This window comes from Heterocephalus glaber, unplaced genomic scaffold (assembly GCF_053883595.1).
Source record: "Heterocephalus glaber isolate CG9 unplaced genomic scaffold, H.glaber_assembly_v1.0 deba00001600, whole genome shotgun sequence".
Lineage (NCBI taxonomy): Eukaryota > Metazoa > Chordata > Mammalia > Rodentia > Bathyergidae > Heterocephalus > Heterocephalus glaber.
Window position 1 is genome coordinate 14,729,424 of NW_028258372.1, and position 12,477 is coordinate 14,741,900.

Here is a 12,477-nt window from a genome sequence, read left to right on the forward strand (position 1 = left end):
TCACCCCAACCCTGGCCTCCTTCCTCTACACCTTCTCTCCACAAGCTGCAGAGTGCATCCTCCACACCCACGATTCTCACACTTGTGTGCATCAGAGTCAACAGGAGGGCTGACTGCTACCCAGATCACTGGTTCTGCTGGAGTTCCTGATTCAGCCGGTTCCAGACAGAGCCTAAGAATTTGGATTTCTAACAAGATCCAAGATGCTGTTGCTGCTGCTGGCCTTGGCACCGCGCTCTGCAGACCACTGCTCTGCAGTAATCCATTCTTTCAAAACTGTCCTGACTTCCCTCAGGGACCAGCATCATTACCTGTTAAGCAACTCTCTTCACCCCTGACATGGGCGTGCTCTCTTCCTTTCCCCCACGCCTCCGTGTTGATCATGCTTTCCACAGGACAGAGGGGTCCTTCTCCTGTCCCCTAGAGAAGGGTGGGGTACCAGGTCTTGGGGCCACTTTCAACTTACTTTCCTCCCCGAATATATATTAAAATCCATTCATTTTCAAAACTGTTCTCATTCCTATTTCTTCCCACTTATTTCTTGACCACTGTTCTACATTCACTGAAGAATCTGGCTTCCGGTTTATCTCCACATCATTACCGTAAAGGATGACTTCACTCCCCATGGGAAAGGCCTTATTTAAGTCTAGAGTCCTCCAACCACCAGAAGTTAGCCATCAATCCTGAGAACCACTTCATCTTTGAAATAGTAAATCTCAGTATCAACTATGTGAACACAACCTCCTTTCACATCTTCTGCCTTTCTTACTGTTAGTAAATCTGTTTGTCAATGATGGAAACCTAAGTGTGCTTCCTCCACACCCTCGCTCCTGTGTCTCTTTCCTTCTCAACCTGACCTAAGCCACACGCCCACAGTCCACACCCTCAGCTTGCCCTCATTCTGCCTTCTCTGTGTAATCCTTCATGCTGGGAGTCCTGGGGGCACAGACCCCTGAGCCTGGCGGAGCCGCTGCTATAGACATCTTTTCACAATGCACCATAGACTTCTGTGCCTCTCATGCTTCATTTCCTGATAAATTCTTTTGGTTTAGTCATCAAAATATTTAGAACCAGACTAGCTCTCACCACCTCTGCAAGTGTCACTCTGCTCTGGAACAATATCCCCTCTCCTCAGAATCGCCACATTTTCTACTTTCACATTAGACCCCTTTTAGAGTCTGCTCTCACTCAGCACAGCTGTCACAGCGGCCTGTAAAACTTCGAGTCTGCCCAAATCACTCTTCTGCTTCAAGTGCTCCAGGGCTTCTCATCACAGTCCCAGGCACAGTCCAGTATGCTACTGATGACCAGGCCCCCTGGGTTCTGCCCAGAGCCTCTGAGAGCCCCTCTGTCTCCCGCCTTTCCCTCCATTCTCTTCACACACGCCATGCAGTTCTCCACTGCTTCCTGGAACGATCTTCCCCTAGAGAAACCTGTACGGCCTCCTCCTTCACTTTCTTCCCAAGCCACACTAGTCAAAATGCTACCCTGACATGCCTGTGCCATGCCCTCTTGGTTTGCCTCTGTAACATACATAATCATCTTATAAATTATATATTTTATTATTTTTTTCTATCATCTCTGCTAAAATATAAGCTCTGTGAACAAAGGAGCTTTGCTCCTAATGCCTAGGACAGGTATTTAGTGAAGGGTCAATTTTGGATGAATTAATAAATTCATGACACCTGATTATAAAATTCTTGAAAACAAATTCTGAGTCGAATTACTTTTGTTTCTTCAGCATCTAGTACCGGAGATTGGTAAGTGGCTGTGGAAGGAGCAAAGGAAAGACTGGACCCATATTTATGCTTCCAGCAGGGGAAGAGGATGGATGCCGGGGGAAGGATGGAGGAGAACTAGGCCTCCTCCAGAAAAGCTCTGTGAGGAATCTCAGGAGACCGTGGTCCAGCCTTCAGACCAGCCAATAGGGCTGCTCTTCCCCTGACACAAGAGAACCTCCTAGGGAAGCCTTATTTCAGTAAAACACTGGTAGAAACTTATTTACACAATAGCCTTGGGGTAAGGACATGATAAAATCCTTCATACAAACTATGTTCACATGACGGTTAGTGTCTGGCTTCTGGCTAGGCAATTAGGAGCTGAAGTCATGCTCTGGGTCACTTTTGTTATCAGATGTGAGGAAGTTATATTTATGATCACCACCTGCGTTTGAACACGGCAAAGCATATAAATGGTTGTGGTATGTTTTGGGGTGTTTTTTTTTTTGGTAGAACTGCTAGCACTGTGTTATTTTGCAAGGATGTCCTCAACAGTCTAACTCATTAATCTCCAGGACTGCCCTGTGCAGGACCTTCTTCCTGGCTGAAGGATCACAGGACATGGGAGTGTTATTTCATTCTCTCAACACTAAACTGTCTCTTGTGCTTCCAACTGGTCAGCTGGGATTTCAGAAACTCACCTTTGCCAGGAGAAGCAGACAGAGCAAATCTTGACACCCCTTGCAGGACAAGAGTTGACCCAAAAGACTTCTACAGAGAAAGCAGGATAGTGGTCTGTCCCTGGAAAACCCCCGTGTTGGCCACCCTTTATTCTAGAGCTATGCTCTACTCATCTATCTCTGTAGGTAGCACCACACTGTCCCCTTCCACCTGCTGACTACGTCCCTGAAGCTCTCACAGCCTGCTGCCTATCAAGCAACTTCATGACAGCTGCCTGCAAAGCCACCAGCAAACTAACCCGGAAATGGTGAAGGCAGCTTCTTATTGCCTCCTCCTCTCTGGGTTACAGTGAAAAGACGTGACACCATGAGGGTGCACTGGGTCCCCTCCATACAGACCCTCATCCGGGAGTGCTCAACCCCAGAGTGCTTTCATGCTGAGGAAATTTCAGAGGTTTCAAAGTCACATCCACTCTCTGAAGAGAGAAGCACACCTGCCTCCCACTGACGCTCTCCCCACTAGTGTGACATTCCAGTGGACACTGCCAGTCTGGAGAGGCAGAACCTGCTGGTCTCTCTTTTAAAGTAATTCTTCTCTTCATTATACATTGTCAGATACAAAGAAAAAATTAAGTCCATTATGCAATAACCCTTTAAATATTTAGTGGTAACATTACAAAATGGGAAGTGGGGTCCGAGAGCAAGCCTAAGTGCTGGCTCTATTAAATGCTTTGTGACCTTCGTCACTTCATTCCATTCTGAATCTCAAGTTCCCCATCAATAAAATGAGGGCAATTTGAACTTGTGTTGCTGACTCCAGAGGCGAAGTTCCTCTGTGACCCCTCAACCCCGCAGCATATGAGGTGCCTAACAGTGAACAAAAAGAGGCAGGCGCCTGGCCGCATGGAGCCCACTGTCCAGTGAGGTAAAGTGACGTTTAACACATCAGGAGAGCAGGAAACTGAGGTGAATATCCTGAAGGAAGAATCGTGGCACCATGAAGGTACCTAAGAGTGGCTTCTGTCCCCTTCTTTACCGGGAAGTCCCACTTGATCTGAGATCTGCAGGCTGAGGTAAATTAATCTGTTGGAGGGGTGAGCGTGGAGAGTATTTGGAGTAATGGAACCTACATTTGCAAAGGCCCCTAGAAGAAGAAGGAGTGATGTCGGAGGAATTGAGGAAGGTAGGGAGGCTGGTATGTAGAGGCTAAGGAAGGGAATGGACAGCGGGGTAGGATGTGCTGGAAAAGTGGACAAAGGTGACCCACTTAGTTCCTAATATGCCTGGTAAATATTTTTTGTCACAAACAAAATGGAAATCTGTTGAAGAGTTTAAGAAAAGGGCTTTGATATAATCAGATGTCTGTGCTGAAAATACCGTGTTGTTAACAAGTCACACTAATTAAATGTGAAAATATTTTCAGAAGTTCTATGGAGCTACAATATTAGTGCTTTTAATTAAAGTAGGTCTAATTCACTCTTCTTTCTGTGCCTTTGTATCAACTTAGTGTCACCCGTGGACATTCTGAGAGTGCCTTCTTCCTGGTCAGTCTGATGCAAAGCATCAAGTCCCACATGGAAGGTGATTTGCGGGATATCAGCAAATCAGCATGGTGACAATATCCCACTTATTGAAATCTGCACCGATTACACTGCCTGTATTCACCAATGCCTCTGATAACATGTAAATGGTATCAGTTCAATTTTACCCAATAGATATTAGTGGTTGATCGGATTACTTTAATTAGTGCTGCAGCCCTTTAGAAAAAGTGACCAGGATGGAAGGATTCTGGTTGTAGAGGGAATGTGAAAATCTTAGAGCAGAAGACAATGTCAAGACCAGCCAGGCAGCGCCAGCTGTGTAATGAATGTTAATTAGAAACGAACTCTTCCTAATTAACCAGGGTTAATTATCAAAGAACTGGCAAAAGATTTCAATGCACCTTTGCTAGGGAAGGAAAGAGATAGCAGTTAATTTCAAATCTGCAGCCTTACAATGATCAAAGTCAAAACACCTTTTAGATGTACAGAAAACACTGAAGAGAGTAGCTGACTCCATTTGTACCCTAAGGGCAGGGGTCAACGTTACCTAGCTCAAACCAAAATAGCTGATTGCCTGCGCCCTCCTTGACTTACAGACGATGTGTGACACTACAATACAGTGAGGAGCACTTCTGCAAAGTCTTTGCTTCTGTACTGAGCCTTGGGTTCTTCCCCTTCCCGGCTGAATTCCTTGACACTTCTTTCTCAAAGACAGGAGGAGTCCCTGGAGTACCCTGTGCACATTCTGCTAACCTCAGTGTCTCTTACCTTGGGCTTTCACATCATCCACCACAGGGCAAGGGGTCTTCACAATCACGTCACTTGGCCTGGAACGTCGTCCTGTGTTATCCACTCCCCAAAGGGTGAACCTGGCGGGGAGGTTGGAGGGGATCGTTACCAGAGAGAACAGGGCCAGAGGCAAACCACAGCTCTGGCTGCTGTTGTCATCCTGAGACACTCACTGCCACCACTCCGATCAGAAAGCACGCAGCCTGGCGCCTCTTCCTGCTTCCCGTGGGGTCAGGGATAAATTTGCTGACTTGGATCTGGTGGAAAGTGCCACAGTGAGGGGCACTGGTTTGCCACATGGAGGCCCCAGACCTGCAGCCTCAGCATCAAACTGTGAGCCCTGAACCCCAGTGCCTGTGAGTGAGGGCTGGGACCAGAAACCTGTGCTCTACCAAGCCTTCCAGGTGATTTGGGTTTTTTCCTTTCCTTCATCATTTTTTGTTTGTTTTGTTTTGTTTAGTTTTGTTTTTGAGATGTTGCCCAGGCTGATCTCAAACTCTTGGGCCTCAAGTGATCGTCCTGCTTCAACCTCCCAAGTAGCTGGGCCTACAGGTGTACCCCACCATGCCCAGCCACCTTCCAGATGATTCTGATGTCAGTTTAATTCTGACAACCAGTGAGTTGAGAAAGAGTATGTATCTCTGGAAACAGAGGGCCAGACTTGGGTTTAAGGCCGCGTGGAGTTTCAGGCACTGCCATGAGCTTTACTTTCCCTTATCTGTGAAACATGGATGATAATACGGCTGCTCGCACGTCCTTGTGAGGATGAGGTGAGGTAATCACGCACAGTAAGACCTGGGGCATCGATCCTACAAGGACCCTGGAAGCATCATATTCTCTTCTGCTTTGTCCGTGACCCTCATCTTTGTGCACAAAGACTGAGCACAATTTTACTTTTTAAAGTCACAAGTGAGACAGTCAGAGTAGCAGGTCCCTGGCTTGTCCAGGACTGGATGCTTCATTCCCCACACTCAGCTCCCTCTCTTCCTCTGAGCTGCTGCCCAGTGTGGAACTGGAATCCAGCAGGAAATGCTATGATCCTCCAGCAACTTAACATGCAGCGCCCAGGAAATCCCAAGGAGAAGATGTAGGCCTAGCTACCAAAGGCCAAAGGGAAAATTTCCTCCTTGGGAAAAATTCCTCTTGGAATTTTGGAATCACCCTTTGGGTGATGGAGCTGGTTAGAGATGAAAGAGAAATGCTAGGATCCGCTACTCAGAGGGGAATTTGAACATCACCATAAAAACAAGCACCAGTGTCTGCCCAGGGCCTCTGATAGGTAACCCGGCCAGTGTAAAGGAAATCATACAACACTGCTTTCTTTGTCCCTTCCCTTTTTTTTTTCGTGTGTGTGTGTGTGTGTGTGTGTGTGTGTGTGTGTGTTGCCACCAGAAGGCTGCATAGATTGGCAAACAGAATTTCTGGGAGAGGTACAAGCAAAATGAAGAGAGATATCTCAAGATGGAGTGGCCCAGGTAGATGTCAGCCAGGCCAGAAAGTGTAGGACTGGTGAGACAGAAAGAAAGGGAAAGGAATTAATGACTTTTCCAAGAAATATGTGTTCCTGGGGCCAGGGGAAGTGGGAGGGCTAGGAGAAAGGAAAGAAGGGAATGGAATTAACATGGAAAAATGAAAAAAGGGAAATAAAGTCTTTGTAAATAGGGAGGGATGGAGGGGTTGAAGGGAGGGTAGGGGAAGGGGGAAAATAAGAACCAAGAGAGACTATGTAAAGGGGCAGATTTCCAATGATGAATGTCATTACATTGTACACCTAAAATGTACCAAGAAAATTAAATTTTAAAAATGTGTTCCTTTCAGCAGAGAAAAGACCACCTCTTGGCCACCATTCCCAGCAAAGAAACCCAGAAGACGGTCAGAGTGAGAACCTGTGAGCCTGGAGGAATCGTCGCTCCTTCCTCTGCCTTGCCAAACCCCCACGGGCATCAGAGGGACTCACGAAGGCAGGCTGCAGCCCTGGAAGGCCGGGGCCGGGAGTGTGACGACCCGCCAAGGCCCAGGACGTGGCTGCCCAGGGCACAGCTGGGGGATCCCCGCGGGACTCCCCACCCTCCCTGCCGACCAGGACCGAGGGCTCGGCTTCCTCTCCTGTGTGCACATGGGAGCTCCGTCCGCTCCACTGGCCTCTGCCTCACCTCCTGCTCATGAGATCTCATCGACAGTCTTACCTAGGACTAAGCCCCACCCTAACCCTGACCTGAAGCCAGGGTCCTGCCACCCTTTCCTTCTTGCCGTTTCTCTCCCCTTGGCAGCAGACCCACACAGCGTTCAAGGGCAGCACTGGGCTGCCTCCACCCCTAGCACTGGCAGCCACGGCATTTCCTCTCCTTTGGCTCTACATACTTCAACTTCTTGATCCTATTTCTAAAACCATGGCCGAGGCCACCAAACTCTGAGGGTGTCTATCTGGGTGTCTATCTGGGTGTCTATCTGATGGGACCTGCGTCCATCCCCACTTCCGTTTAGTCCCTCGGTGCAGTCTTGGAGCAGGTACCGATTCTCCTCCCTGCCTCCTCACCCCAGACACCCTTAGCTACAGTCTTCAGGGATGAGGTAGACTGAAGACTTGCACTTCATGGTTTGGGATCCCCGTATTGAACAAGTTCTCTGTGTCTCCTACAAGAACTTGGGATGGGATCAACTCCCAACTCACCCCCACGCTTGCCCCACTCCCCCGGGGGAGCTCTGCTTTCTATCTTGTCTGCTACAGTTCCACAGTGTAGAAAGTCAGAAACCCCAAGGACTTAGTGTGGTACACATTTCGGTAGGGCTGTCCTGTGGGGGCCCGAGTGAGCCCCTTTCTCCTCAGGCAGATCGTGATCTGGGGCCCTTGTGTGTTCGAAGTCGACTGCCTGCCAGAAGTGGGAGGTTGAGCTTTACTGCAGACTCCACACTGATCCCGGTCCAGCAGCTGTTTTCATCAGAGCTGGGAGATATGAAGCCCTGTTCTCCCCAAGATGATGCTGGAGGGCTGGCCCTGAGCCTCAGTGCTCACAGTCAGCACTCCTGCTGCCATCACCATTGCCCTCTCCACTGTGTCTGAGTCCTGGGCTCTTTAGCAGAGGTCTGCTTGCCTCCTGGTCATTTCCTGTAGGTCTGGTCTTGTTTTGTCTTCCCCTGTCCACCTCCTAGGGCCCTGAGCATGGCTCTGGAATTTCAGATAGGGCCACAGTCTGTCTGCTCACTGATAGCATGATTGCCACCTGCCAGTGCAGTGAAGGTACCCGCCCTAGTCCATTATGGCTGACCTCAGCCAACTAGTGCAGCCCACCATCAGTTAATCACGGAGCCTCAATTTCAAGTAGTTTTCCGGCACCATGATGAGAAGTGCCTTAAATCTCAGGTACCAAACTGGCTGCTAGGTGGAGTTAATTCCAACTCATCCTCCAGCCTGTCCCGCTCCCCCGGGACAGCTCTGCTTCGGAGCTTGTCTTGCTATAAGTTCAAGCCAAACTGTCTCAGATCCTGAGCTAGGACAAAGGTGTTTGCACATACATTAAATTCTCATATTACTCCAAAAGGCAACTAGTGTAAAACTTAGATTCTAAGCTCTAAACTATTTTTATTAGCATATTTTAATATGAAGCAGATATTAGGAAAGGAAATGCTGATGGAGGGTAGAGAAAGAGCTTGACCCAAGGTCTATCCTCAGCTGCCCCAGCTCCCTCGGTCCCTCAAGGACATGGAGAGAGCACCAGTTATTTGGTTAGTTAGGGACAGGGATTACGTTACACAGTTTCATGTGTAGGATCCAGGAAGGGCTTCTCTGTTTATTGTCAGTATTATCGTTCCTGCCATTAAACACTAGCAGGACAGTGAGAGAGTCAGCTGGAGTTACTGGACAGAAGAGGTAAGTACGGCTTGCAATCCAGAGGGCTCACATGTAAGTACTTTCACTGCTTCGTCCAAAATTTCTGGGCTCCTGCCACTGCCGCTTGGCTGGGACAGCTCAGTGCGTAGTTAGAGACGTGGTGATGACACTGACCGACCAGGGGGTGTGTGCGTTCGTGAGTCTGTGCAGCATGGCTTGGCTCCAGGGCCAGGTCTTAAAGGCCTGGGACTCAGTGTGCATGGAGGGTTGCGAGGCTCCTGCTGCCCAGGGCTGGCTGCGCTGCCTGCTACTTTCCTGCTTTCCCCTTCCGACCCTGGTGCTTTCTGCCCGTCCCTCTGACTCGGCTACCATCTTCTGAGTTATGTCTGCTGTCACATTCCCAGAAAGGTATGGGCTCCCTTGGGAGCAGGGGTTGTGAGAGAGAGACAGTGGGCTAGAAGGCCACTGGAAATGAAGAGTTTGGACCAGACACACTGTAAGATCCCTTTCAGTGAGGGGTCCTTTACAGTGTTTGTATTATGGACCCTTCTCAAAATAATGTTCTTTAAAAATAAATTAAATACAGCAGAGACAAAGGAAGCTAGCTGAAATTTACCTTTACCTGCCTGACCACCAGTGAGGAGCAGTAAGTCCAATCACCCAGGGTGGGCCAGGATTTTCAGACATAATAAAGAATACCACAGAGACAGATCTCCATAAGTGATTAGAAAACTCTGTTCCAAAGTTTAAGGGACTTAACAGTTATTTGGTGCTTAGGAACAAAACTGAGTTTGGGGCCCATTCATTCTCAACTCTTAATTCCAGATTTCGTCACTGTGTCAGGGATTGAAGCACAGGCTTGCCCGGACCCTCCACAGAAGGGAGCCATTCGGCCGCCCACATCACCCTCTCCCTGTGATCTGCAGTGCCACCTGGTGGACATTGGCTGTTTCTTCCTTAGTCCCAGGCCTCACAACTTCAAAAATCAACACTGGTAGAAAGTTTCTGTTTCACAGCACACTGGAGGGGAGTACCAGAACATCACTAGGGAGAGCAGGAGTGGGAGAAGGTATTGATCTGAAATCTTTGATCAAGAAACTAAGCCTGATTGGGACCAATAAGCACTCCTAAAGGAACTGTGCCAATCTCGTGCTCACTGAATTTTGAAATTCCTAATTGACTCCTGTAACAGTGACAGAAATCGCTGAGGCCTCATTATAAACAGAATACAAGTTTAACTGAGTTTGAGATGTTTTAGATCAGGTTGGTAAGCTGCATTCCCAAATCCTGTTCCTTCCATCGTCCCCCTCCCAAGAAGGGCCACGGCTGCCTAACATCAAGAGAGTCCACGAGGACGGTGGGGTTAGCACCCACAGAGAAAACCACACTCACTGATCTTCCTTTACCCTCTACGTCCACACATGCCCTTCCGGGCCTCTAGAATGGCACTCGTCTCAATGTGTTTCAGTCTGTCATGCACAGGCTCTACTTAGAGCTCTCACTCCTGTATTGAAGATACTGAGCCAGAACATCTAAGTTCATCGCAATCAATGCCACTCAAAATTCTAGTGCTTTTCATCTTTGAACTCTCTGACTGTGGAAATGGAAATGATTTATTCTGGAAACCTTGACGCTATTCCCGTGACCTCATCTGTAAACTGTTAAATGTTTTTCATACTGATGGGGTCAAAAGGCCCCAGAACTGCATCACTCTGTATTCTGCCTTCACCCTCAGATTTTTCCATGACTTAGATTCTAACACTATCTCTCTTGCTTTGGCGTATGCTTCACAAGTATTTTACTATTGTTCCCAGAGCAGAGAAAGAGATGGGGAAGAGATCAGAGGATGGGGCTGTTCCAAGTGCCATGATATAATTCACTGTATTTTCTTTGAAGAAAAATGCTGACCAGTTCTAAGCTCAATAAATTATTTCAGTACTGTTGGAGCTAACTCTATAAAGCACAGTTCTCGGTCTTCGCAAAAGGTATTTCCTCAAAAAAACAATCAGAGTCCCCACTGACAATCAGCATTCACTCCATTCTCCCTCTCATTTTCTTCCACTGCCTTTTACCACCCATTGCTTCAGCCCTACTTGCCTTCTAGCCTCCTCACCTTTGCTCTTGTTGTTCCAGAATCTAACATGCCTGTTCCAACATTACTCTAGCATTTGGCATTTTACACAACTCAGTTCAGAAGACATCCGCTCCACTTAAAATTAGTCCTTTCTTTTTTTTTCTTTCCTTCAACACATTCCTTGCACTTCTAACATTTATTCTGTCTTATATTAAAATTCATTGTTTATACATTTTGCTTGCATGTTGCAAATCTTTGAGGGACAGGGCTGTCATGTTTCAATTCCACCCACTTGAATGCCTAAGCCCTCAAGAAGGTTCTTTATAATGCCAATGGGTTAAGACTTCAGGGAGGATATCTTTTGCCAACTCTCTACAGAAACTCAAATAGGAAAAGGGAAGCATGAGCCTTGGGTTTTTCAGGTTAAGAAATCATCAAGCAGGCGAGTGCTACTCACATGTAAATGGTGTCGGGTTCCAGGCATCTTACGATGAGGGAGATGGTGGTGAGCTGTTTGTCTGGCACCTGAGATGGCATGGCACAAGGGGACTTAGCTCCAGAGATGATGTCATCCACAAAGCTCAGTACCGTTTCTGCCCAGAGGAGAAGGAGTGGGAAAGGGGTGAGAAAGAGTGCCAGCCAAGCAAGAACTCCATGAGAATGCATTCCAACTGCTTGGTTGCCAGTCTTTTAAAATTCCTACTAAAGCAAGGATACCTGGAAGGAATGGTGTTTTCTTGCTGTTTCATATTTAACCAATCAATTTAAAGCCATTCTCTAGTGTTAGTTCAGAAACAACTAAGGCAAGATACACATACCACGTCTGTGAACTCTTTCATGAAATGCTCCTGGTATGGACGGAGAACAACTATTGTGGTCCAGTCGCTGCCATACTTAGCATACTTAGCACTGCCATACTTCACAGTCACTGCATACTGGGCTCTTCCCCGTGTCTTTGCACACTGGGAAGAGGCTCAAAAGAAGTAGTAGACATCTTTCAGGCCCAATGACAGCTGCATGTGTCTCTGCGCCCCAGAGGCTATTTACCCTGAAGTAGACTGCAGACATCACCGTCCTGCCGGGATCACATCTTCCATGTAAGTTTTAGACATGATTTATGTTGACTTTTCCCTGCATGTAGACTATAAAATAATAAACCATGGAATACTTTTCACGGTGTGTTTCTGCTCCTTTAAAACTTCCCTTTCCTAGCTGGACCTGACAAAAGCTGTTTGCTTTAGGACAAGACATGGAGCAAGCGCATCTGTTTGCACATGCTTTTGCTTAGAGGGGGTTATTAGCAAAGGCATTTTTTTTTCTGTATTCATGGCAGTGGTTAGCAGAGAATTGTTTCCTAATTGTGGGCTAGGGTAACTAGTGTAATGTACTGTTGTTGCTTTGTGAGTGTGCCTAGAGGCAGTGACATGGACACCTCTTTTCTAAACAAAAAGAAAAGCAAAAATCAAAACAAGGTTTTGTCAGAGGCTCACCATGCAAAAACTCTTAGACACATAAGATGGCTGCTGCTTGGAAGAGACAGCAGCTGCTTCCTCCCCTGCTCCTTCCTTCTTGCTGTGGGATCCTGGAGGCCTGGGGCAAAGCACCCAGGCAGGGAATTTTTCTTTTCTTTTCTTTCTGCTACTATGGATCAAGAAGAGCCCAGGAAGTGGGTCACACTCACCTGTCTCCACTTTGGAGTGGTCCATCCTGTCGGTGACCTTCTCTTGACGGATGAGGTAATCTACAATCTGTACCCCAATTGGCGGCTCTGAGTGCTCCCACTCCAGGACCACAAGGGTGCTGCTGGGCTCATGAACCGTGGAGAGTCTCAGCCTGAGTCCAGAAA

General features: G+C 47.6%; 1 protein-coding gene across 5 annotated transcripts in view; it reads right to left on the reverse strand.

Annotated features, from left to right (window-relative positions):
- Positions 1–12,477, reverse strand: part of Astn1 (astrotactin 1) — a 372,600-nt gene that overhangs the window by 97,183 nt on the left and 262,940 nt on the right. For all 5 annotated transcript variants that reach the window (XM_087194137.1, XM_087194136.1, XM_004853389.3 and 2 more), the window contains 3 exons: positions 12,313–12,464; positions 11,089–11,224; positions 4,708–4,808 (listed from right to left, as the gene is read on the reverse strand). In XM_087194137.1, coding sequence (XP_087050263.1) covers positions 4,708–4,808; positions 11,089–11,224; positions 12,313–12,464 — 389 coding nt within the window. The remainder of the gene's footprint in view (positions 1–4,707; positions 4,809–11,088; positions 11,225–12,312; positions 12,465–12,477) is intronic.